Source organism: Trematomus bernacchii, unplaced genomic scaffold, assembly GCF_902827165.1.
Source record: "Trematomus bernacchii unplaced genomic scaffold, fTreBer1.1, whole genome shotgun sequence".
NCBI classification, from domain to species: Eukaryota; Metazoa; Chordata; class Actinopteri; order Perciformes; family Nototheniidae; genus Trematomus; species Trematomus bernacchii.
In genome coordinates this window covers 3,882,765-3,910,508 of record NW_022987705.1, presented here as the reverse complement: position 1 = coordinate 3,910,508, position 27,744 = coordinate 3,882,765, and the positions used below count along the sequence as shown (strand labels likewise).

Below are 27,744 nucleotides of genomic sequence, written 5' to 3'. Positions count from 1 at the left end.
TTTTGTGCTTCGTGACTTGCTCAATCAATTTATTTAATATGTGAGTTATGTGGAAACACAATTAGGAAAATGTATTCATCTTCAACATACTCTCTGTTTTTTCTTGCTGTTCTTCAGTGGTTTTGAAATGGTATACATCGTACCTGAAAGTGTAAATATATTGTAAAACGCCCCAAAAATTCAAACATATCAGGAAGTGCAAATAACCAATTAGCAAAGGAAAAACAGATAATTTGTAAATTACTCTAACCTTTTCAAGATCATCATGTCTGTTCTCTTTATTATCAATTATAATTCAGCTACCAGTTGTGTGTGTTTGAGAGAGATATTTGGAGAAATGCATAATGCATATGTGAAAAACAAAGGCCTATAATCATTGAATAATGTTAGATTTGTCATTATTTTATACTATTTTTTTATCTTGTATCAATTGAAGCCATCATATGGTTGACCAACATTAAATCTTGTTTTGGTTTCTTCTTATCAGTATGCAGATATTGCTCTGAAATAACTTTGAATCCCTAATTAGACTTTTGTTGGTGGTTGAACACCTCCATGTGGAGTGAAAATGTACTACACCCAGTCATGGTAACTGCGCCACCCAAGACAGGTTGATCACAGGTTGAATTGTAAATTATCTAAGAGTCACATACTCAATAAATTGTTCAGTTTTTAATTGCAAGTATTCACTCATATATGCTGATGTTTTTATTGCTGGAACACCTCAGTCAAAATCAGTGGTGTAAAGTAACTAAGAACATTTAGTCAAGTACTGCACTCGAGTACAATTTTGTGTACTATTACTCCACTACATTTATTTAATACCATCCGTTACTTTACAGATTTGGATTAATGATGTGAAATATAATCAAGTCTTAAATCAGACTTTAGTTCCACCTGGAGTAAATTCACAAGCTACCCTGCAGTATACAAAGTCATCAAAACTAGCTGCACCTTTACCAGCTTTGAGAACACTTTAATGATCAATCATTATAAAACATATCATATATATTATTCTGAAATGGACCAATCTGCACAATGAATACTTATACTTTTGATACTTTAACTATATTTTGATGCTAATACTTTTCAAACCTTTATTTATCCAGGTGTATCCCATTGAGATCATTGATCTCTTTTTCAAGGGAGACCTGCTAGACCTTTTCTGTTTTTACTTGAGTAACATTTTGAATGCAGGACTTTTACTGTAACAGAGTATTCCTACACTCTGGTACTTCTACTTTTACAAGATCTGAGTACTTCCACCTCTCAAAGTAGAGGTTTCTTGACCATTTCATGACTTGTTTCAGAGCAGTAGTAGCTCATCCAGAGTTGCATGTGGCCTATACTTCCGGTTACAAAGTAAAACAACTCTTGACAGTTCTGTCGTTTTGTTTGTTTTCTTTTATTTAAAAAATTTCGCTAAAGATATAAAAAACGACCTTTTATCAAACAAATACTTCCAAAAACACAGATGTGAGTCTTTAAAAAAAAACAGTATCAGAGACCGGAAGTTCGTCATACGCTACGTGACTTCATCACAGCCCCCTCCTCTCCATTCATTTACCTGCGTTCCTCTCCGTGTGTTCCCATGATGGCACAGTCGGTACATGTTTGTCCATTAAATCCATGATTTGTCTCCTAGCATCTCAGACCCTATAATATAAACAGTCCACTACTTATTAATGCATGTTTATCTTCACAAATAAAATTTAAAAAACACCCTTTTTCGTTTTTTTAACCATACAACACATGTATTTTTATTTTATTTCAGATTACAGATAAAAGCACTCGTGCCATGACCTGTCCTCGTGACAACACTGCCACATTTTAAGGACATTTCCTCTTTTTCCTCCGTAGGCTACTGTCCCCTCCGTAGGCTACTGTCCCACTGGACACGATATGGGAGGGACTAAACGTGTGCATCACCTACGGGAAATACTGTCAAACTCTGGCAAGAAAACACGATGAAATGTTACTTTTATCCTGGATGTAATTGTTACTTTTTGTCCTGCCTTGTGGAGTAGCTGTGTGTGCTGCGTCGCGGCGGTGTTTGATCTGAAAGTAAGTATATGTAGGGCCTTTAAGGACACGCTTATTGCACTATTCTGCAATACCAATGTGAGATGTTTGCAGCGGCCAATATCACTTCACCCAGAGGCTCGAATACCTGAGCTGTGTCGGTGTGAAGACTACATAATGTTTCGATGGGTGACTAATGTGGTGTAGTTTTGTAAAGTATTGTAGTTTATTTGGATAATGCGACGCTGTAGGAAATCAGGGGTGGAGACGACAAAACTTATAGCTTTTGGCTTTTTTTCCCCGACATTCAGTCTGACTCAAACTTAATATCCGGAGCCTAAAAAAAGACTGTAAAGCCACACTTCTGCTCGCTGACAAACATATATAACATGTCTCAAACATATGTGGGTGTAAACTGAAGACATGCAGTGTGTTCTCATTGAGCCAGACTGCAGCCTTATCTAAACTCCCATCAACTCCCAAAAAAGAGGCCAACGTGTGTTTTTACCTCCAAGGTTGTATCTAAAACACACTAAAAAAGATGTTGACTCATTGTGAAAGTGTCATGTAATGTGTTAATGCGTGGTCAAACAGTCAAAAGAAACAAGATTTAAGGCGTCAAGTGCAGATTTGGGGAAATCCGAAGGGAACCAGCAGACTCAGCACTGTTGTTTCAGTCATTTAGGAATGTATGACACATATCACATCCTGTCATATGATTTCTCGAGTGATTTCTACATGTTCCTCAATGTCTCTTCAGATGCCATGTGCATGTACTTTCCAAAAGATGAGGTAGTTTATGCAAAGAAATATGCAAAACAATAATTTCCCCTGAGTTAGGAACAATAACATTTGTGTATTTCAGGCTAGTTTATGAGAATGAATGTCCTTATAAGAATGCATACTGAGAACAAATGTGCAATCACTTAAATGTGATAACCTCAATGGTTGTTGTTGTTAAGCCTTATAAGGCCTGTTAAGTCACAATCTATTGGCAAATGAGGTAACACAATGGAGATTGTGCTGATGAAAGCCCTTGTATTGAAGAGGCTTTCTGTTGCTGTATTTTTGGGAAAATTCGGTGATATCTGTGAGGTGAGATCCAACAACACAGCTGCACTTACCAACATAATGCTGCCAAAAAGACAACAATGGCAATATAAGACATTGTGTCTTTATCTCATAATTGAGGAAGTATTGTGTACTATCAGAATACTTCATCAATCAGATAACATCCAGATTAGGGTGCCAGGTACAGACACACTGGCTCACTTTGAGACAGTTTTGTAACGTACTTAAATAACTTTTTTAGGCTCATACATTTTTTAGATGTGACCTCCTATAACCCCCTATAACCACACCAAGCGATGATGTAATGTTGTACTGACCACACCCTGAATACAACTCTACATCTGCAGCAAAGTCATAAAGAGTTCAACTATTAGAGCTTAGCCACAAAAACAACAGGTAACAAGTATTTTTATGCTCTGTTGAAACCTTTTTAATTAATCTGTTATATGGTATTTTGTTCATATAAAAAATTAACAAATCAAAGACAAATCTCTCATGGCCTTGTGAGTTACTGCTTCTGGCAACATTAGTAACTGATCCAGCATTGTGGTCCAAATCGAGTGTAGAATAAGCACTGATACACACACACAAACACACACACACTGATTTAAGCTCATAAGACCATTTGGTGTGGCTTGGCTTTCAGTAAAAGCACTCCCTTCTGGACAATTTGTCTCGTGCTGTAGAGAGGACCCTGGGTGGACGTAGTGTTGTATTTCACAGGTAGGAAGCCTGAGTAAATAGTGAAAAGAAAGTTTCACTCCAATAAACAGAAAACAGGAAAATCTTGTCAGTCTTTTTCCAGATAATTATGTTATGCCTGTCAAGTTACTGCACATTATATTTGCTGGCAAGTTCAAACTTACCCTGCAGTGAAGATCAAAAGTAACTTCCAGTAGACCTAAGAGGTTATTTAGCAAAATATTGTTTTGGCAACTTATCTGTCTCACCAAGCAGCTGGAAGTGGATTTAGATGACAGAGTTTATGGTAACTGGTGTTGCTGAATGGATGGTGTTAACTCAGGGTTAAGTATCTTGCCCAAGGACACATCAACATGTTGACTGCACAGGCCCCAGATGGACTAAAAAGATCTAGAAGTAACAACAAAAGAAGCGTGGGAAAAGAGCAGAAATATCTCACAAAGTGGGAATGGTCTCATAGCAATTAGAAGTAGTTATTTTCATGGGACTCTCAGCAGCCTCTGGTGCAGATTGATCTAAATGGGAGTTATTCATGAAGTAGATAATGGAAACTCATAGGAGTGTTCAACTTCAGTGTTTCAGCGCCGCCTACACACGGCGGCTGCGTTGGCGGTGGGCGTGTCTTGAGCTTGGGGAGTTAACGCGAGCAACGCGACCAACAACCAATCACATGAATCTCCCGTGTTTCTGTTTGCAACGGGGTAAAAAGGCTTTAAAAAGGCTCCCGTGTATGAATCTCACCATAGACATTAATGTCTAAAAAGCGTTTTTTAATTAATGTCTATGGTGCTATTTTATGCAACATTGCATGCTGGCTAAATATACTGTCTATGCCTGCTGTCCATTCAAACGAAGTTAACTGGATACAAACTCCCCAAACAGGCGAAAACCTACCAGTTTCACCCACTGTCTCTGCCTCCATGCCTGGCTCCTCCGGTTTGTATCCCGGTAGGTGAACAGAGACTGATCATATAGCACCGGGTGATTCCCTACCGCTACGATGATTTTCTCCTCCATTTTTTGCATATGAGGAAATGAACTGCGGTATGGCTCTCCCAGCATACACGCGGTTTGATTGGCTAGCGCTTGTACTGGCAGATTTGCATAAGCGGGATTTGATTGGCTGACGCCTCCGTCGAAGCTTCAAAAGTAGAACATTGCTCTACTTTTGCAGCGAGCACCGCGAGAAAAGCTACGCTTTGCTCCCACAATGCAGTTCGGCGAAGCGTGACGTCACCCCATTCAAAGTGAATGGGCAGAAGCGTTGAAGCGGCAACGCACGCTGCCGTGTGTAGGGGCAACCTAATGAATCGACTTTGATAACGATATCCGTTATAAAGGAAAACATGAAGATAACAGTAGATAACCGAGCATCTACGTAAGAGTCTCCTATTCGTATTTGTTTTAGACAACCTCAACCCATAACAAACACGAGTGCTTTATGAGGCAAAATACATTTTCTCAAAATGACCATATGGCATATCTCAATATCTAAACTGCTAAAGGCTAAATATGTGTCAAAAGTATGATAATGCTGCAACTATGTGCCAGTGTACACATCGTATTCTAAATAATCTCAGAAAACAATCATCTCACGATGTCGCTTGGGGCCCCAAGTTGGCCAGGGACGGCCCTGCCTGTACTATGAATCCCAACCCAAAACAAACGCGCTCTCGCTAAGCCAGGGGTGTCAAACTCAATTTCATCACGGCCACATCAGCATTGTGGTTGCACTCAAAGGGCCGGTTGTAACTTTAAGACTATATCATTAATTAATATAACTTCATAATTAACTACGTCTGAAAGCAGAAGTCTAGAGCAAATAATTGCAAGTCTCTTCAGTAAGAATGTCACAATATGATTTAAAAAGAAAAGCCACATTCTGGAAAAACATTGATTGTGACATTTTGAAAAAGAGAAGTGACATTTTGAAAAAAAAATCTATTTATGGGAAAAAGGCTAATTCTAAGAAAAAAGGCATATTTGGACAAAAAAAGTCAAATTTGAGATGCATTGTGGGACATGTCGTTTATGGGCAATGTGCTTCTGTAAAGTAGCATGTAACCGTATAATAAACATATTATATTCTTTGCAAGCTCTTGTGGGGCCACATAAAATGAAGTCACGGGCCGAATTTGGCCCCCGGGCCTTGAGTTTGACACCCCTGCGCTAAGCGGTCCTACGATGCTGGTTATCAACTCGGTAACTCAAGCCAGGGTTTCTCTGTCCGGCTGAGTGCGCGTTCACATGGAAGTTGCGGGGTTAGCAACATTTGACCAATCACAAACAATGACAAGCGTACTGACAGCGCAGCGTCATACTTCCTGAATGAAAAGAAAACTATAATATTAAACAAATATGAAGAAGTTAAACTTTAAACATCCATGACTTAAACACTTTATCCAGGATAAAAGCAACATAGTTAAACCTGCAAGGTGAATACAGAACAGCTGGTAAAAAAAAAAGTGTTTGAATGCGTACATTAACAGGTTTAATGGAGGCGTGTGGCAGTCAGCATGTCGTTGTGTCCCTGAGACACTTCATCCCAAATTGCTCCTGTGGGGATTGCCCACAGTATTGAGTATGTAAGTCGCTTTGGATAAAAGCGTCTATAACAAGTAACATGTAATGTTTATGATATCACTGCCCCGACTAAGACACGAGTGTAGGGCTGCTCAATTAATCATATTTTAATCGCAATTACGATTTTGGCTTGCAACGATTATGAAAACAACATAATCGAAATAAAACTATTTTTTTTTATTGGTTTTTCAGTTGAATTATACTTAAAGTTCAGGGTAATCAACTATTAAAAACATACTGTTCACATTTTTGTTTTCAATAAATGGATGTTTTCAAAGTAAATGGATAATCGTTTTTAATAATCGTGATATCAATTATTGACCCAAATAATCGAGATTATGATTTTTGCCATAATCGAGCAGCCCTACACGAGTGGATCCGACTTTAATTACATTTGACTCGAGTGTTTCGTCAACTTAATGTGTTGCTTAAAATAATACTTCTGCATACAGTATGTGACACTGTGAGTGTTGCACGGCCAGATACGGCTCAAGAAGCTGACTCGGATAAGGAAATATGATACATTATGATGTGATATGATATGAATGATAATGGGACACATCGAAGTCTGCACTCAGTGCCGCAGACTGTAGGCTACGTAATGTTACAGATATTTGAGTAAGCTTTCTTAACGCTAATATTATAATAGTCAGATTGCTCTGAAGATGGGAGGGGATATTCTATTAATTTTCACGTTCACACAGTCAGTTGATTTTTGCCGGCCGTCTTTCCTGCAACGGCAGTTTTTCTGTATTTTCCTCTATCCTGTAATATGACTTGATAGCTTTAAACTCCGCACACTGAGCTCTGATTGGTCAGCAGGCGGTGCTTGCACTGAGTTGATCTCTTATCCTGGAACCAAACCTGCTCCGGAGCAGGTTTGCCGCTCAGCATAAGTTACCATGGAGATCTACCCCGGTAAGAAGAGAACCAGCGTCGTAGGACCGGAAACCCAGAGTTTTCCCTGAAGTTAGCTCGCTAAGCGAAAATCCGGCTTCGTAGTACAGGCCTCTGAAGCTTTGATGGCAAACACTGACGGTTTATTTGGAGCTTCGGCCAGAGAATTCACAAGACATGTCATGAGCCATGAGTTGACACAGGTTGAAATGCCAAATCAATTCTGAGGGTTCTCCTCTCTGGTAGGAGGTTTTAACTAGTTTGCTGAGGGAAATCAACATTCTTCAAACAGCGGAGGAAACTGAATCAACTTCAGTTGTCGGTTATGGCTCGGGGTCATCTACACCCCGAGAAGGATGTGTTCCAGGTGTGCCACAACAATAACTATCTCTGACCGTGAGTTGCCCGGTCATAAACTGGTAACAACAACAACTTGCTAGGGCAGCCCGTCCTTAAGGGAGATAGCGGCTGTCCAAGGCTGGGCCTCTGCGTCAGAGGGTGAAGGAGGACATGCAGGGCAAATGATTCCCTGACAATAATAAGATATATTTTCCCAGAAATGTTCGGCACAAATACACCGTTAAACCTCAAATGTGAGCAGTATTTAAATGATTGTACTAGTACTTATTTACAAAATAGGTAGGATTGAGATCTGGTTCAACTTCTCAGATGTTTCATCATCATTTAATTCTTAAACTGTCTTTCCCTCGGTCTCTTTGTCTCTCTCCCGTACACACTTACACACCCTCCCTCTACTGTGCCTCGTTGCCCAGGAAACATTCAGCCATTCAAAGACATCTACCCACACACTGTAGCTCACAAAAGGGTTCACACACACACACACACACACACACACACACACACACACCCTTTTCTCCGACTGGTAGACGTCTCGTATGTCGCAGTATAGGTGACCTTATCCACAGGTACACACGTCATGTATAAAAGCAGGTTTTTTTTGTAAATTAACAGCAGAACTTGTTACATTTTGTGTTGTTCGGTGGTGTGAATTCCTCCTCTCGTGTGATCCCACTATCTCGCTGAACTACTTCAAGAACCTGCCATGAAAACATGTCACAGTCTAAGCACAACATACAAATATGAACCTGATAATTATCATAATCTGGCGTCTATAAATACTTCTCCAGATATCCAGTAATAGCTGTGTGCCACTGATACTACTGATGCCACAACTAATGCAACTACTGCTGGTGCTACCACTGCTAAAAGCACCTGCAACAATTAGCAGTGGCGCTAGTTTTCTACATACAGTATATAGAGTTTATGTAATTTAATATATATATATAAACTGTACGAGGTGAGGAAAATTAGATAACAGATTACTTGTTAAATAAAAAAAAAAAATTAGCGAAATCTTTTCCAACATTTTATTGTCAAATAATAAATTAAAGTAACACAGGCAGTATTACATTAATGCCTTTTCATTTATTAAAGATTATGAAGTCATGATAAGAGAATACATGCTTAATCTTTTCAATGAATATAAATTGTACTATTATAAAAAGGCATTTTAAGTTTGCAATTTATACAGCTAAAGCCTTAAACTTGCAGTCTCTGGAGTTATAAGTTGCCTGCAGAAAAACATTACATTTTTTATTTAATACTAATATCTCTTTGATGATTTGAAGGTGATGAAATGCGGATCCAAATGCACACTGAAGGCTCTTTGAGCATGTTTTCTCTCAGTGATCGTGCTGTTATGTTAAATGTTTGTTTTTCATGTATTGTGTCTTGATATTTGTCTGCTGATGTTAAACATGGAGCTGCTGTGATGCAAGTCACATTTCAGACTTGATCTGACCGTTAAAGTATTATCGTATCGTATCTGAATCTATTCTTATCCATGGCAGTGTAGTGCACATTATATATGCTTAGTGGTGAAAAGGTGCACACACTCTGGGCTGTACAGTAAAACTCTCTCTTCTCTCTGTTGTCTTTGCAGCAGCGCAGTTTGCACTCGCGGCATCTGAGCGATGGACGGCCCGGATGACATCGAGCCGGAGACTAAGAGCTCGTCGGCCCAGCCTCTGGCCGGAAGACGCTTTTCACGCGACATACACGGCCTGAGTCCAGATGAGATAGATGGCCTCATGTCCAGCAGCGGTAAGAACAACTGTCCCTTTCTTCAATACCTTTAACCATCACATCAAAAGACTTTTATTAACATGTTCTAATCTTTCAAATCACAGAGGGACGTCCTTTCCTTGTGGTGCATCGTCTTCCTGAAATAAAAGATGAGGGTGTTCCTGCTCTAATGCCTGGTATCCCTATCACATGCAGAGTGGACAACACAGAGAAACACACTACACGCTCTAAGGTATACCTTTACATTAGTTCTTTATAAGTGAACAATTGTTGATCTCTTTTGGTGGTTCCTAATAGGATGCTTGATTTTATAAAAAGCTTTGGATACACCTTAAATAAAAGCATTAAAAGAGGACGTACTAGGCTCATATTTCATCGAAGTCAGAGGCCTCATTTTCTCTTTTCTTGATCCATTTAATCATTTTATTTTCATTAGGAAGCAGAGGAACTTTTGTAATGGTGTATTATAAAAGGAATCACCACGTTTTGCTATTTTTTTATAAAGTGACTGAAAACATATGCTAGATTTTCCTCCTTAAACCCATCATGCTTACAGTATGTCCTTCATGTCCATGGTGTCTGTCCAGGTCCGTGTGGGCACCTTGTACACCGTGTTTCTGACACATGGCCACTTCCACTGGACGGTGAAGAAGAAGTACAAGCACTTCCAGGAGCTGCATCGAGAACTTAACAAGCACAAGGTGATGCTGCACCTGATTCCTGGAAGGTAGGTCCACCAATCTGTTTCAATCATGTAAAGCAGGGGTGTCCAAACTTTTTTCTCCGAGGGCCACATACAGAAAAATACTCGAAGGGCTGGGCCGCTCACTAGAGGTATATCGCCTCATAAGTTAAAGGGGACCTATCATGCAAAATGCACTTTTGTACGTCTTTTATACATGAATATGTGTCCCCGGTGTTCCAGGGAACTCACCAAGTGTCAGAAAACACAACCCTCTCTATTTTCCTCCATACCCAAATCTCTAAAAAAGGGGCTGCAACGGATCTGATAAAAACTGATCCAGATTTGAACACTGTCCTGACGTCAGGACAGTGGCGCTACGGCTATTGGGCCAACTCCACCAATCAGGAGGAGACAGCCACGGCCATTGCCCTTCGAAAGCGCTGGAGACGCTGTAGTACATATGCCAGGCCTGTAGGTGGTGCTGTTCTCACAGAATCAGCCCTTGCAAAAACAGGGGTAAAAAAGTGCAAATTGAGCGAAATGAGGTATGGCTAAAATGCATGATCTGTTTGGTATTTTGAAAATAAAAAAGGATAAATATGCCTTATATAGGTATGGTCCTACACTATATTATTATAATATAGCATGATAGGTCCACTTTAAGTTATAAGTTGGAAAAATCAATCAAATGCAGGTAAATTATTCTTGATACTTGAAAATGCTGTTAGAAAAAAACAGCTCACAGCTCTCCGTAGGGTTTCATTTTTACATTACAGTACATTACATTACATTGCATTTAGCTGACGCTTTTATCCAAAGCCACTTACAATAAGTGCATTCGACCAAGAAGATACAAACTTGAAGAAAACAGAATCATATAAGTACATCAGGTTTCAAAGAACCAAAACATTTCAAGTGCTACTCAACTGGCTTTAGATAAGCCAGTCCTTTATTAGTATATAAGTGCTTTGTTAGAAATTCTTTGTTAGCAATTCTATCGCTCGAAGTGGAGTCGAAAGAGATGAGTTTTCAGTCTGCGCCGGAAGATGTGTTAGCATTTATTTTGTTAGCAGCTCATTCCTTAAACAGAAGATTCAGATTGCTCATCTAACTGTAAGAGGACACATGGATGGTAGATTTCAAGGTTGTTATGTACATGTGTTATTGGGCTTTTTTCTTATCAACTTAGATTTGTTAGAACATATTTTCAACTTGAATTTACTGAATTTATTTGAAAATTGGGCTTATTAACATACTGTGTAATATATTTGAACATATATATTTAAGAAGTACAATATAAGACAAGCAGAAGTTTATTATACTTAAGTCATTATACTTTTTTAATTAGCTGAGGGCCGATTCAAAATGGCATTTGGTCCGCGGGCCGTAGTTTGGACACCCCTGATGTAAATCAACCTCTCACTCTGAGAGACTCCCAATCCAAATCCCTGTCTGTGATGTGATTTTCCCCGCACCCAGTGTTTTTGAATATTCAAATTTCTCTCAAAGATTTGCAAAGGACGCAGCGCAGCTGAGGGCCATGTCGGAGGAAATGCCCAGCCTCCACGGCACTGAGCGCACCAGGAGGACCTCCAGCAAAATGGTATCCAACTCAGCATCAGATACATGTATAGTGATAGTCATACATTTGATCTATGTAACACCTTTCATACATAAAGGGCAGCTCAAAACAATCTTACAATACAATAATATACAATATATAAACACATTTCTAATAGCATAAAAGACAGTTGTTGCACTTAGACTACAACAAAAAACAACAAAAAAATAAATGTATAGTTTAGTTTGTATAGATATTTCACATCTATCAAGAAACTAATGATATTAAATACATGTAGTGGAGTGAAAGTACATGATTTGCCTCTGAATTGTAGTGGAGTCGAAGTTCAAAGTAGCATAAAATGGAAAAACTCAAGAAAAGTACCTCAAAATTGTACTTAAAGGTACTGTAGGGTCGGTAAGAATGGAGAAACCAGCTCGAGTGCGCTAGAATTTGAAAGTACACAACCGAAAAAAATCTGCCTCTTCCTTCAGACTTCCTTACAGAGCCCCTCCTCCAACACACACGAACGCGCACATGACCAATGAGGGCACGAGATAAGTTTGTGCACAGATGGAAGGCTGACAGGCAGGTAGGCCATCCAGTTATTTTAGCCGGGCCGGCTCAGATGATTGGTCGTGCTTTTTACAGCGCCACGGCTTCCACAGATGATATTTTTTAATGTATGTATTGTCAAAGCATTTAATTTATTCATTGCTATCGGGATGTTAAGAGCATTCCATGGAATATAACAAAAAGTGTTTCTGAAGTGAATTACCTACCCTACCTTTAAGTACAGTACTTGAGTAAATCTACTTAGTTACTTCCCACCTCTGATAATCAATATATTGTAACAGGTTAAATTCTTAAAAATCATACCGTCAGCCAGTTGTGTTTCAAGTTGTTATGCTTTGTACATAACTTTTATTTTCTATTGCAGAAATACCTCGAGGAGTACCTGAGCGGCTTGCTGGAGAACTCGTTTTGCAGGAATGATCACAGCATGGTAATATCTATAAAAGAAAGACACACGAAAACAAAGTGGATGTTATGCAGCATGATGCCATTCTTGTATCTTTTTATTTCAGATTGAATTCCTCTCTGTCGGCGCCCTCTCCTTCATCACTGATCTCGGACCAAAAGGCTTGTAAGCAGATGTCCAAAGAGTGTGTGGGAAATGACAATAGATTGTACAGAGAGATTAATTGTGTCAACTTTCCTCAGGGAGGGTCCCATCTCTAAGAGGTCGGGGGGTCATCGGATCCAGGGCCTGAACTGCATCGGTCACCATCAGTTCTGTTTCCGCTGGTCCCAGCGCTGGCTGGTGGTCAAAGACTCCTTCCTGATGTACATGAACCGAGACTACGGAAAGATCAACTTCGTGTTGCTGTTTGACCCGGAGTTCAAAGTGAAAGTGGGCCGCACTTACACCGACACCAAATACGGAGTCTGCTTCGAGAACTTCACTCGGTACGTCTCTGACATTACATTTCATTTAGCTGATGCTTTTATCTTACGCCACTTACGGTACGTCCACACGGCAGCGTCGCGTTGAAGCTTGCCGGTGGGCGTGTCTGGCGCGCGACAAACAACCAATCACATGAATCTCCCGCCCCGGACACACAAGCACGCGGTTTGATTGGCTAGAGCTTGTACTGGCATATGATTTGATTGGCTGGCGCTTCCGTCGACGCTTGAAAAGTTGAACTTTTCTCAACTTTCGAAGCGAGCAACGGAGGCGAGGCAAAGCGACGTGACGGAACCACAATGCAGTTCGGCAAAGCGTGACGTCACCCCATTCAAAGTGAATGAGAAGCGTCTCCGTTGAAGCGTGCGACGGAACCGTGTGGACGTACCGTTACAATAAGACAACTAAAAAGCAAGAGTCCTGCAGGTACATTAGCTTTCACTAAGTCAAACCAGATCAACTCATTTCCATCACCGAGTTTCCATCTTCATTAGCATCACTTCTGTCACATGCTTTTATCATATGGCAATACTTATGTTGTTGTTCATAATGTTTTTATAATTTTTGTGCTATGGCATTTATATGTTATGTCTTTGCTTTGCTTTGTACAGCCCTTTGAGGCATTGTTTGTGATTTAGGGCTATAATACATTTTTGATTTGATTAGATTAACGGTTACTATTAGCTTCAATTTAAGCCAGACATACAGCGCTATTTACAGAAGAGAGCTTTTATTGTTTAGTTTTAGGTCTGCCTGATGTTGTTTTTTTAATCAGTGGTGTGAAAGTACCAGGATCTTTAACTTCAAGAGTTCGGATTATATTTTGGGGGATTTTCCCTTTCCTGTTGTTTGTTACATAAACTTTTGTGCATGTCAATGGTATGCAAAGGCTTAATCTGTGAGTTCCCCCTATTTTACGTGATAGGCTAGAGGGCGGGACATCTAAGCTGTTGACCAATCACAACAGAGCCAGCCAGCTAACCAATCAGAGCAGACTGGGCTCTGGTTTCAGACAGAGGGTGAAAAGAGGTGCTGCAGAGAATAATTTGCCCTACATGTCCTCCTTCACCCTCTGACGCAGATGCCCAGCCTTGGACAGCCACTATCTCCCTTAAGGACGGGCTGCCCTAGCAAGTTGTTGTTGTTACCAGTTTATGACCGGGCAACTCTCGGTCAGAGATAGTTATTGTTGTGGGACACCTGGAACACATCCTTCTCGGGGTGTAGATGACCCCGAGCCATAACCGACAACTGAAGTTGATTCAGTGTCCTCCGCTGTTTAGTCTCTCTATTGAAGAATGTTGATTTCCCTCAGCAAACTAGTTAAAACCTCCTACCAGAGAGGAGAACCCTCAGAATTACACTCAACCGTGTGGCCCGTGACATGTCTTGTGAATTCTCCGGCCGAAGCTCCAAATAAACCGTCAGTATTTGCCATCAAAGCTCCAGCTCTCCTCGTGTCTCTCCGAGTCCTGTTTCCAATTGCTTCAGAAGTTTCCCTCACAGTATGAATGATTCAGTAACACGACTTCTTGGATTTGTTTTGCTTTTGTTCAGGAGTCTGGTGATCAAATGCCGCAGCTACAGACAGGCTCAATGGTGGAGTCATGAAATCAACCGGCTGTCCGACTCCAGCGACTTCCTCAAAGTTCAACGCTTCGAAGGGTTCGCTCCGCCGCGGGAGGACACGCTCACCAAATGGTCAGATACTTATTCTACCTGAGAACTATAACCATCTTGTCTTCAGACCTCACCTCATCCTCATTGTTCTTATCTGTAATGGTTTGTGTTTTTTATTTACAGGTTTGTGAATGGAAGCGGCTTCCTCTCAGACCTGGCTGACGCTCTGGAACAAGCCAAGGAGGAAATCTTCATCACAGATTGGTGGTAAGTGTCAGAAAGATCTGGATTTAGAGAAGAAGCATTTACAGAATTGACCATTTTAATACATCATTTGAAAGATTTTGCATTTAAAGAATAAAGCTTAAATTCAGGAGTTGAAGTTTAAATATCAAGAATAAAGTTCAAATAATGAGAATAATAGTTAGAGTATTGAATATAAAGAATGTAATGGACATTTTGGGGATAAAGTTGACATTTTAAGAATAATTAAAAAATATTAAAAATGAGGTTAATATGTATAATACTGAATAATAAAAATTTCCAGAAAGAAAAGAAAATATTTTATTATTTTCCACATAACAACATTTTATTTGTACCTTATTCCAAACATTCCCACTTTTACTAATTGTCTAAATTTCAACTTTACTCTCAAAATGCAAAATACAATAAAAAAATATACAAACAAGATGTCGAGAATAAAGTGAATTTTTTTGGATAAAGACTACATTTAAAATATGGAAATTCAAGAAAACAATCTCAAAGACTTAATCATGTTTATACACTAAGTAGACAAATTCTCTACATTACAAAATGTTTGTTAAACCTTATTCTCAAAATGCAGAATAAGAACCTTCCTCCTACCTTTTGCAATTTAAGAATATAATGATTAGTATAAAGTTTAAAAGTTAAAATATTGAAAATCAAGTTGAAATGTTGGTATATATAAAAGTCTACTTTATGAGTGTCTCTGTTCTCATCCAAATCTTCTCGTCCGTATAACGTGAATGTCTCCTCTGTCAGGCTCAGCCCTGAGGTCTTCCTAAAGAGACCGGCTACTGATAACTTCTGGCGCCTCGATGAGATCCTCAAACGCAAAGCAGTACGGTTTCTCTCTTTCTTCCCTGTTATACCATTTAAATGATCTTCCAATTTCCCTCTATCGTATATATTCTTATATTTGTTCAACCTTTCCTGCAGGAACAAGGAGTCGAAGTGTGTGTTCTGATGTACAAGGAGGTGGAGATGGCACTGGGCATTAACAGTGAGCACAGCAAAAGGACTCTCATGAATATGCATCCGAACATCAAGGTCAGTCACATCTTCACATCATGTCAAACACACAATAAACCCATCAGAGACTCTTCCTCCCTCACCGCATCCAAAAAATCACTCAAGACCCCCCCCCCCCCCCCCCCTCTTTTCTGTTTTTGTTTGTCTCTTTATGTATTTTTCATCGTTTCTGTCAAAGCGTCTTTGAGTATTTAGAAAAGCGCTATAAGTGTCATGTATTATTATCCAGAGGCCTCATCTCATGTTTTGACATACATTTGAACCCCTATTTCCCTTCAGGTAATGCGACATCCTGACCATGTGTCGTCCGTGGTGTTCCTGTGGGCTCACCATGAAAAGATGGTGGCCATTGACCAAACTGTGGCCTTTGTGGGGGGGATCGACCTGGCGTTTGGGCGGTGGGACGACAGCCTGTACCGACTCACTGACCTGGGGTTGAGAGAGACGTCTGACACCGTAACAGGAGAGGAGACCGACGGAGATACAGGGGTGAGAAGTTCTTTTTATCAGCTTGTTGTCACCAGAGGTGGGAAGTAGTGGAGTACAAATACTTCGTTACTGTACCTAAGTAAATGTTTTCTGGTATCAGTGCTTTACTCCACTACTAATTTTTCTGACTACTTTTTACTTTGACTTCTTACATTTTGAACACAAATACCTGTACTTTCTACTTCTTACATTTTGAACACAAATACCTGTACTTTCTACTTCTTACATTTTCCAAACAGGCTGGTTCCTTTAGTTTGAATGTGTGTTTGGTGGCGTGATCATTATTATTTAGAGTCATTGCGTGCCTATTGATTTGAACACGATCCGTGTATCCATCACTTCCTGGTCTTCTCTAAAGAAGAGGGACCAATGAAAACGTTGTCATGTTGCCGTTGTTCAGCATGGAATCATTCATTAGCTAACAATGACATTATTGTTCTATTAATATAAAGGGAGGTCAGGTACTCTTTAAAACATCTGCTAGTTATGGGTACTTTTTACTTAAGTACATTTCAAAGCCCATACTTCTTTACTTTCACTTGAGTAAAGAAGTTTAGTCAGTACTTCTACTTTTACCAGGGTATTTTTAAACACGAGTATCTGTACTTCTACTTGAGTAAAGGATGTGTGTACTTTTTCCATCTCTGGTTGTCACTGAGTATTTCATTAGACCATGTGCTCTCCAGATGTCTCACTCCCTGCAGACACTAACACATGTTTCTCTCACCAGGACAATGGTGTGTCAAAACCATCTGAACCAGAAGTGGAGCAGAACCTCGACGATCTGACGGGAAACACTAAGCTGTGGATCGGCAAAGACTACAACAACTTTATCAAGAAAGACTGGGTGCAACTGGACAAACCGTTTGAAGGTATGCTGTGTACAACTCTCTCAAGCACACACACTGAGAGGCTCGGACAACAGGGAGCTGAAATGATTGCTTCTTCTATATATATTTCTTTCAGATAACATCGACCGCACTCAAGTTCCCCGCATGCCGTGGCGTGATCTGTCTGCAGCTGTTCATGGCCAAGCTGCAAGGGATGTAGCCCGTCACTTCATCCAGCGCTGGAACTTCACCAAGGTCTTTAAAGCTACTTGTGTTTGATTGTCATATGTTTGGCCTTGATCATCCACACCTTTGAGGACTGAGCTCCTGACCTGGGGCGACAGGGCCTTCGCTGCTTTATTATTAATATTGCTGTACACATAAATATTGCAAACATCCTCTTACATTTTGTATTCGTGCTCTGCTTTACAAATGAGCCTACAAAAGCGTACAGATGGCTTTACTGCCGATCATCTTACTATCATTTGGTGGTGAAAGCAAAGTTTCAAAACGTTTATTTGAAGCCATCGTATAGAAGCTTCAGCAAACTTTTTTATAAGATAGTTTCCAAAATTCACAACTTGTTTCTATTACATCTTTCTTATTTCAATAAATGTGGACTTTTGGAAAGTTGGATCACACGAGTCCTATTCAGCCACTACTTTTATTATAATATTAATTATATAAGTGTAGTTTATTCTTTATCTGACAATTGACCCAAAAAGTCGATGTCAGACTTGTGTTGCCATCGCCCCATTGAGATTTCTCTTCTATGTTATGCTATGCTAATCTTTTGTTGTATAAGCCACAACTTCAAAATAATAACTCGGATAGTAAATCGTAAAATGTACTTTACCTAACTCTTTAGGAAAGCTTCTGTAGTAAACAGGACCAGTTGAATTCTCAAACTCATTCATGTGTTTTGCCTCCTCCAGATCTTCAAAAACAAGTACAAGGACGAATTCTACCCTTACCTCCTTCCCAAGTCTCACTGCACCGCTGACTCACCCTCGTTCACCGTACCCGGATCCAAGAAGGCCAAAGTGCAGGTATTAATGCACCACAGCTCACTATCTGAGCAAATATATAGAGGTCTAATAGGACTTTTTGATTAGCCACATGTACTGAACAAATATAATACAAAGTGAAGGACCATTGATCCACATGACTTGAACACAAACAGCAGTCAGTGACGGTGACCTGAAGGAACATCTAGTGTGGTATCCAGGGGCGTTGCCTGGACCTGAAAACATTCGGGGCTTAGCCCACAGTGGCGGTGGCACTACAGTGGCATTTTTTACATACACAGTACACCCGCGACTGTTACAATGAAGGCTCGATAATCAGCTCACGGCATATAGGCAGGGGTAAAGTGGTATTTTTTATGAGTGGTCCGGGGGGATGCTCCCCCGGGAAGATTTTTTTTTAAATATTGAAGTTAAATGCATCAATCTGGTGCACTTTGAGAGCAAAATGAAGAGATCTATGGATACCTCTCTCAACACCCATATGAAGCAGAACTGTAAACAGATGTACTTTTTCTTTAAGGATATTTTACTAATCACTCACCTTTTAAACTCTATTCTTGTTTTACTGCCATATAGTATTTCATAACTGTTTTTCCTTTATTCTCTTTTTTTATAACTATAATGATCATATGAAGGTGTGCCGCGGAAATAATCTTTTGAATAATTTGTGACCAAACCGTTTGAGACCCACTGAGATAACTTAGACTAAAGTTATGTATCTAAACACTCAGAGAGTCCTTTAGCTCACCTGAGTCTCTCAGTCTGTGAGGAGAGGACTCTCCTCCAGCTTGTTGTGGAACAAACAGCTCCTTATGTCCGTTAGTGCAGCTAGCTAACCAGATGCTAACAACACGGTCCATGCTGACAGTCACCGGTCCCTCTCTCCCTCTCTCTCTCTCTATCACACTAAATGCGCTATTGCCACACACACACACAGAGCCGAGCTTGAATGACACAAGCACACGTTTATTTCCATGCAACTCTCTGATTGGTCTGGTGTCATGCCTCTGTTGCATTCACCGAACACGGGAAATTACAGTGCTGCCGTCCTCTCTTGTGTCATGATGAGGTTCACGTAAAGCACGGTTAATGTATTATATTATTGAGGGAGAATTGTCCGGGGCTACAGAAAAAACATTCGGGGCTAAAGCCCCGGATGCCCAGGCCAGGCGACGCCACTGGTGGTATCTTATCAAAGTGATTTTTTTTTTCTCCTCATAACTCACTGCCATATTCAGTTGTTGGAATAATGTAGTGCTTTTCAGCCTTGACACATACATACAGTCTCTTTGACAAAGACTGTTTCCACGAGATGTTAGTGTTACAGGTCCACCCACGGTTAGTAGAGAGAAAGTGAAAAGTCTTTTACACACAAACTGATGACACAGAAAACTACCATAATGTTTAATGTAAGGCTTAAAGAGGTCATTTAAGTCTCATCTTCAGGTTCATATCTGTATTTAGTGTCTCTACTTTAAAGAGTCCTCTCCTGCTGATGTTCAGGTGTATATCAGTATGGAGTGTCTCTACTTTAAAGAGTCCTCTCCTGCTGATGTTCAGGTGCATATCAGTATGTAGTGTCTCTACTTTAAAGAGTCCTCTCTTGCTGATGTTCAGGTGTATATCAGTATGTAGTGTCTCTACTTTAAAGAGTCCTCTCCTGCTGATGTTCAAGTGTACAGTATATCAGTATGTAGTGTCTCTACTTTAAAGAGTCCTCTCTTGCTGATGTTCAGGTGTATATCAGTATGTAGTGTCTCTACTTTAAAGAGTCCTCTCCTGCTGATGTTCAAGTGTACAGTATATCAGTATGTAGTGTCTCTACTTTAAAGAGTCCTCTCCTGCTGATGTTCAGGTGTATATCAGTATGTAGTGTCTCTACTTTAAAGAGTCCTCTCCTGCTGATGTTCAGGTGTATATCAGTATGGAGTGTCTCTACTTTAAAGAGTCCTCTCCTGCTGATGTTCAGGTGCATATCAGTATGTAGTGTCTCTACTTTAAAGAGTCCTCTCCTGCTGATGTTCAGGTGTATATCAGTATGTAGTGTCTCTACTTTAAAGAGTCCTCTCTTGCTGATGTTCAGGTGTATATCAGTATGTAGTGTCTCTACTTTAAAGAGTCCTCTCCTGCTGATGTTCAGCTGTACAGTATATCAGTATGTAGTGTCTCTACTTTAAAGAGTCCTCTCCTGCTGATGTTCAGGTGTATATCAGTATGTAGTGTCTCTACTTTAAAGAGTCCTCTCCTGCTGATGTTCAGGTGTACAGTATATCAGTATGTAGTGTCTCTACTTTAAAGAGTCCTCTCCTGCTGATGTTCAGGTACATATCAGTATGTTGTGTCTCTACTTTAAAGAGTCCTCTCCTGCTGATGTTCAGGTACATATCAGTATGTTGTGTCTCTACTTTAAAGAGTCCTCTCCTGCTGATGTTCAGGTACATATCAGTATGTTGTGTCTCTACTTTAAAGAGTCCTCTCCTGCTGATGTTCAGGTGTATATCAGTATGTAGTGTCTCTACTTTAAAGAGTCCTCTCCTGCTGATGTTCAGGTGTATATCAGTGTGTAGTGTCTCTACTTTAAAGAGTCCTCTCCTGCTGATGTGCAGGTGTATATCAGTGTGTAGTGTCTCTACTGGGACATATCTCCATGCTTTAATGTTCAAAAAGCTCTTTATTTTCCTCATACTGCCTGGGCTGCAGCACCTCTTTTCACCCTCTGTCTGAAACCAGAGCCCAGTCTGCTCTGATTGGTTAGCTGGCCGGCTCTGTTGTGATTGGACAACCGCTTAGTAATGTCCCGCCCCTTAGCCTATCACGTACTATGTGTTGGAGCGCTAGCCAATAGAAGTACGAGTGTTAACATAGAGATGTCCTTATGTCACAGAAGTAAACAAAAGGGGATTCAATGAAAACGAAAAACACCTCAAAGCACACGTTTCATAAAAGAAAGCTCCTGCTGGTAATTTCCCATGTTTTGGAAAGTTGGTGAACTGTATTTACTGTAAACAAACAACACCATTGCCTAGTCCCATACTTGTTTCCACTGTGTGTTTCTACACTGCACGACTCTCAGTCCGAACGAGAAGGAAATCACATGGATGGCTTGACAGTGCAACAATGAGACACTGTTCTGGGTTTGAAGTGCAGATTACAAGTATTCAGAGTTGTCTTTGCGATGGCAGATGGGGGAACAAGAGGAAGAAAATCACTTCCAACATGTTTGTCCTGTTAAGTAAAGCCAGAGAAAACAAATGCACTGCCAAACACAGGGTGGAGGAATCTCATTTGCAACAGGCTTCATGGGAACTGGGGTCGTGATTATGAGAAACGCAACAAAACTGACACGACAGAGGCTTTCACTCTCACTCTGTGCTATTGTTTAGAAGTGTTTAGAAGTGTTTAGAAAGAGAGTATAGGGTAACAATAGCTTTTGCTGTGTGTACTTTCTTCTATTGTGGGCGCTGGCCTGTAATCTAATCCTCGCCTCTTATAATGCTGTGACTTCAGGTTTTCCTGATCCCTTGTTCAGGTTGCAGGGACACTTCCTCAGCTGTTGCCACAATCTTTGTTATAGCTGTAGAGTGTCACATACTGTATGTAAAAACAATAGTTAATGCAAGAAGAGTATGTCACTGTCTGAATACAAAACTGATTTAAAACAAGAAAAAAATCTATTAAAGAAATGTATTCAGTATCTATATTTAGTGGTAATAACTTAAAGGGGACACATTATGAATAACTCACTTTGTCAGAGCGTATGCATATTACTAACAGGATTACTGTGTTACTAAAAAGAGCATATAGTGTTTGTTGTTAAAGTAGCAGATTTGATTTATTCTCTGTAAGCTGTACTGTTCTGTAGGCTAATACTTTAAGTGTGAATCTATACGCCTACTGCTTGAATCTGCTTTATGGTTTTCACTTCCTTTGGTTCATTTGTACTAAGTAGGTGAATCTATATGTTTAGAAAATAGTGTCATTAGCGTAACTGTATTTTTAAACTAACATTTTCTGCTTGCTCAGATTTTATTTCTGCTTTTTTTTAACCGTAGTATGTGCTCATGTGTTTCATTGTTGGTGTGTAGGCTACTGCCTGAATATGATTAATGAAAGGCAGGTTTCCTATCAATACCATTTCTGAGCAGAGGACACTTTTTTAATCCTAAATATCTTGGTTTCTTCTTTTCTAAGGGTTACATTTTACTGCCTTAATTAATACACGTAAATTGAAAAAACTTGATTGCTAAAGTTAATTTAGTCACAGGAGAACATGAGTGTGAAAAGAAGATTTAGTTGCTAATCAAAGATTGTATATACTTTAGTAAGTAGATTGATATGTTCGAGTGTTAAACCCCTTTAAAAAATACAAAAGAACATGTGCCATGGACTTATTATTATTATTTTTTCTCCAGGTGTTGCGCTCTGCAGACCGGTGGTCTACTGGAATCTGTGAGAACTCGATCCTGAACGCCTACATCCACACCATCGAGAACAGCGAGCACTACATCTACATCGAGGTAATGCAGAGTGCTTCGGCCAATATGTACCTTATATAATGATAATGTCAATCTATACTTTCATTGATTTTTACACAATTTAAACCTCTAATTCTGATGTTTCAGCATGTGATTCCTTTTTACTTTTATACCATTTCACCCCTTAACTTCACATATCCCTGAGAGATTTCTTCAGCCAACATGTGTCTAACCACGAGGTCTCATGTTTCTGAATATAACCACAGACCCGTCCTCTGCCAGCTTCCTACCTGTTTTATCCCTCCTCTCACACCGAGCCACCATCTGTCTCCTCTCTGTCCTCAGAACCAGTTCTTCATCAGCTGTGCCGACGGGAAGACCGTCCACAACGGGATCGGGGATGCAATTGTGAAACGAATCCTGCGTGCATACAGGTCTGGTTTGAGTGCATCGACAAGATTTATGTTCATTCATTTTGCATAGATGCTACATCACTGCCTGGTGAAATACGGCCCTGCACCCTTTCCTGGGAAAACAAAGAATTGGCACCAAGCAGAAAAATATAAGAGTTGTTTAATGCTGTAGTTCATCACTGTGTGGCACATTTCTGATACCTTGTATACTACTGAGTGGATTAGTAGTATATATATATATCATATAAAAGCACATTTCATAAAGGTGCGAAGTACCTAGTAACTACAACAGTCATTTAAATGTAGTGGAGTAAAAATACAATATGTAGATGCTGCATTGAAATATAAAACACTGACAAGGAAATGCCAGTTTTAAGTGTTACCCCTAATTTCCACCGGGTCCGCCTGCGTCGCGTTACGGCTGCGCCGCGGCGTTCGCAAAGTTCGCGGCCACTCTAGTCAATGGGTGCTATTCCACCACACACGGCGCGTTACGGCTCAGAAGCGTCCCAGAAGCGTCCCAGAAGCGTCCCAGAAGCGTCCCAGAATATATATATACACACACGCAAACTAATTTTGCAGACCCTATCCCTCCGTAGTCTTTCAAGTAGGAGGAGAAATGCCAGCGTTCTCCTCCGGTTTACAGGCACTGTGTAAATTATATATATAGAATAGTTATGATGATGAATGCATTTTTTTACCACTAAAATACAGCAACACATCTTTGATTTATGTCGTTTATAACTGGAATATTACAGTTATTATTAACTTTGTCTGTACAAAGTAAGTAGCCTGTCCAGGAAATATGCCCAAATCAACAAAAACTGCGAGCCTGCATGCACGACGCTCCGCTTCTGAAACGCTTCAGGAACCCGCCCGGTGGGTTATGACGCTAGAGGAGGTCGGACCAATACCGCGGCGCAGCCGTAACGCCACGCAGACGGACCCGGTGGAAACTAAGGGTTAGCCTGCTGCCTGACAGGACATTGATCCTCTATATAGCTTTTAATTTCGCCTTATAGCTGTCAATTATTGAAACAGAGATATGATTGTGATGAAACTTGTATTGATGTTTAAATAGTACCATTACTTGTTGGCATTGTGCTTCTGTACAGTGAGCAGAAGAAGTACAGAGTGTTTGTTGTGGTTCCTCTGCTTCCTGGATTCGAGGGAGACATTGCGTCAGGAACCGGAGTTGCGATTCGAGCGATTCTTCACTTCACTTACAGGTGAGATCCTTCATCTCCTGTCACCAGGCTGCCATTACAGGCCAGAACAAACACTACAACTTACATTAAGAACCAACTTGCTATTGTTTGTGTTAATTAACATCTTTTAAATAACTAATGTCCTAGGACCATGTGCCGAGGAGAGCACTCCATACTGTCAAGACTTAGTGAAGGTGAGTTTTCTCTCACTCATTTGCTCTCATTAACAACCAGATATCACGAAATGACCGCCGGTTTCCTCTCTAACATGTTTCTTTCTTTCTCTTCGTGTTGCTACTTTAAACTGAAGCTACTTTTACTAGGTATCTTCTCACCAATCTCCATTTTTACCCTTCTTCCTGTCATTCACCTTAAGAATACTGTATGTGTATGTTTCTTGATACATCTTTACGGTATTTTTCTTTGTCTCCCAATAACAGTGATGGACCAGTGGACGGAGTACATCTCGTTCTGCGGCCTGAGAACACACTCTCAGCTCTGCGAGTCTCTCGTCACGGAGCTCATCTACGTTCACAGCAAGTTCCTCATAGCCGATGACCGCTGCTACATCATCGGTGAGTCATCAGCCTGGCACAAACTCATCCAAAGACACATTATCATTCTAACCTTGAGTTGTCAGTGAGCTATGAAAACTACAGTGTGTTTACATCTATGTGTTTTAGCTATAGTTCAAAATAATCTTTAATCACTGACAAATATTTGTGGTAAAATGACAAACATTCATGGAGACAAATATATACTTGTACTTTACTTGAGCGTTTCCATTTTCTGCTACTTTGTACTTCTGCTCCACTACAATTCAGAGGTAAATCATGAACTACTCCACTACATTTATTTAATACCTTTAGTTACTTTACAGATTTGTATTAAAGTGCACCTATCATGCTATTTTTAGGCAATAGCATAGGTCTCAGATATATACAAATATATAAAAAACATGTCTATGAAGTGTTTTGCTCAAAATACCAAACAGATCACCCATTCTAGCCATGCCTCATATCCCTCTATTTCACTTCCTGTTTCAAAAGTGCTGATTTGGGGTAAAAAGCTTTAAAAAATTAAAAAATTGATTTAAAAAAAAAAAGGAGGGGGTTGAGCTCATGCGGGACTTGGCAGCTACTGTCTAAACTAAATACTGCCGTGATGAAACGCCATATCATGGATTATCAAGGATTATTTCTGAAACAGTATGGAGCTCAAAGGCTTTCTCTCTTGCCGGTTATACCACAAGGTGAGTTCCTTTTTATTTCCTGCTTCTTCACACACATGCTCTCCAGTACAGGTTAGCTCTGAGTGTTAGCGATGCTAATGTGAACATGCACCGACCATATTACGTCCAAAACATTCGGGCATTGTTTCTGATAGCAACGTTTCTGATTGGGCCGTGGGTGTAAAGCCAGCCTACATTTCAGATATTACGTCATATCGGACGCAAATCTGGATCAGCTCTGTTGTAGCCCCGTTTTTAGAGATTTGGGTACGGAGGAAAAGAGAGAGGGTTTTATTTTCTGAGGGTTTTATTTTCTGACGCTGCGTGAGTTCCCTGACACACCGGGGACACATATTTATGTATAAAAGTGCATTTTGCATGATAGGTCCCCTTTAAAGATGTGAAATATAATCAAGTGTTAAATCAGACTTTAGTTCCACCTGGAGTAAATTCACAAGCTACCCTGCAGTATACAAAGTCATTAAAACTAGCTGCACCTTTACCAGCTTTGAGAACACTTTAATGATCAATCATTATAAAACATATCATATATATTATTCTGAAATCTGCAGAATGAGTACTTTTACTTTTGGTACTTTAAGTATATGTTGATACGAATACTTTTCTACTTTTACTTGAGTAACATTTTGAATGCAGAACTTTTACTGTAACAGAGTATTCATTTCCTACACTCTGGTACTTCCACTTTTACTCAAGTACAAGATCTGAGTACTTCTTCCACCTCTGCCAAAAAGTAGTTACATCCCTATGTAGTAGTTTTCATTTTTTGCGGCGGACTTCGCCACTGTGCTGGGCTCAAATTTCTTTCACAGACCCTATAATTTGTCAGCACTGAATTCTGTCAGATTTCACATCATATAGAGCAGAGGCCTGTAACACTTCATGTCAAATGCATTCCTTGAAAATAAATCGAGATCCACGGCTTTTATTGTCATTTGTGCATAGCTACAGTGTAGATATGTCAAGGAAAATCTTAGGTCACAGGCTCCTCCAACAGTGCAACACAATAAAACAGATAAGATAGTGCAAGTAAATACAAATAAAATAGAATAGAAATAGTGCAAGGAGAGTCTATATACAAGTAATTGGAAATATACAGATTACACTGTACTGACCAGGAAATTAACTAAAATGAAGCACACTATTGATGTTATTGTTTATCCAGTTCTTGCTTCATGCGCTAAGTTGTTCAGGGATGCTTCTAAAAGAACTGATTTGTATTGCTCATTACTTTCCACACGCCTTTCAGGATCAGCCAACATCAATGACCGCAGCATGCTGGGCAGCAGAGACAGTGAGATGGCGGTGTTTGTGGAGGATGAGGAGCGGGTCCCCTCCACCATGGGGGGGCAGGAGTACCAGGCCGGACCCCTCACACTCGCTCTGCGAAAAGAGTGTTTCAGGTCAGGACCTAATGTGTAGACTCTGAAATAACATTGTTTCAAGATTCAAGATTCAAGATTCTAGGCTTTTATTGATATTCTTTGATGATTTATACAATTTATTTGTACATAGCTACAGTGTAGATATGTCAATGAAAATCTTAGGTTACAGGCTCCTCCATCAGTGCAACATAATATAATAAAACAGACAAAATAGTTAAAATATTGAAATTAAATACAAATAAAATAGAATAGAAATAGTGCAAGGAGAGTCTATATACAAGTCATTGGAATATGATATATTAGATAAATAATTTGTAAGTTGCAAACAGATCAATGTTATGGATGTCCTTTCCATTGTGGGAATGAATGACAACAAACATGGTGACCTGATACAGTTTAAAAAGGATCAATGGAGCATTATTTACTTAAATGGCACCCTTCATACAAAGTGCAACAATATATACATTTTGAAAGACTCAAAATAAAAAAACGTATATGTGGTGGCCTATTTTCAGTTTTCACGACCCGTCAAAGCGTTTACATATACCAGTCAGCATTCACCTATCCACACACATTGCACAAAATGCAAGGAACCACCTGCTTAAGGAAGGAAACTAACATTCACACAGATTCACACACCATTTGCCAGGCCATTG

General features: G+C 39.9%; 1 protein-coding gene across 1 annotated transcript in view; it reads left to right on the top strand.

Annotated features, from left to right (window-relative positions):
* Positions 1 to 1,870: 1,870 nt before the first annotated feature.
* Positions 1,871 to 27,744, top strand: part of pld2 (phospholipase D2) — a 30,828-nt gene continuing 4,954 nt past the window's right edge. The window contains exons 1-22 of the mRNA XM_034139996.1: positions 1,871 to 2,064; positions 9,239 to 9,399; positions 9,486 to 9,613; positions 9,969 to 10,108; positions 11,576 to 11,669; positions 12,568 to 12,633; positions 12,716 to 12,774; positions 12,852 to 13,097; positions 14,653 to 14,796; positions 14,899 to 14,982; positions 15,739 to 15,817; positions 15,916 to 16,026; positions 16,288 to 16,497; positions 17,228 to 17,369; positions 17,464 to 17,582; positions 18,263 to 18,376; positions 22,768 to 22,872; positions 23,176 to 23,264; positions 24,359 to 24,472; positions 24,599 to 24,645; positions 24,892 to 25,026; positions 26,953 to 27,106. Coding sequence (XP_033995887.1) covers positions 9,270 to 9,399; positions 9,486 to 9,613; positions 9,969 to 10,108; positions 11,576 to 11,669; positions 12,568 to 12,633; positions 12,716 to 12,774; positions 12,852 to 13,097; positions 14,653 to 14,796; positions 14,899 to 14,982; positions 15,739 to 15,817; positions 15,916 to 16,026; positions 16,288 to 16,497; positions 17,228 to 17,369; positions 17,464 to 17,582; positions 18,263 to 18,376; positions 22,768 to 22,872; positions 23,176 to 23,264; positions 24,359 to 24,472; positions 24,599 to 24,645; positions 24,892 to 25,026; positions 26,953 to 27,106 — 2,510 coding nt within the window. The 5' untranslated portion in view covers positions 1,871 to 2,064; positions 9,239 to 9,269. The remainder of the gene's footprint in view (positions 2,065 to 9,238; positions 9,400 to 9,485; positions 9,614 to 9,968; positions 10,109 to 11,575; positions 11,670 to 12,567; positions 12,634 to 12,715; positions 12,775 to 12,851; positions 13,098 to 14,652; positions 14,797 to 14,898; positions 14,983 to 15,738; positions 15,818 to 15,915; positions 16,027 to 16,287; positions 16,498 to 17,227; positions 17,370 to 17,463; positions 17,583 to 18,262; positions 18,377 to 22,767; positions 22,873 to 23,175; positions 23,265 to 24,358; positions 24,473 to 24,598; positions 24,646 to 24,891; positions 25,027 to 26,952; positions 27,107 to 27,744) is intronic.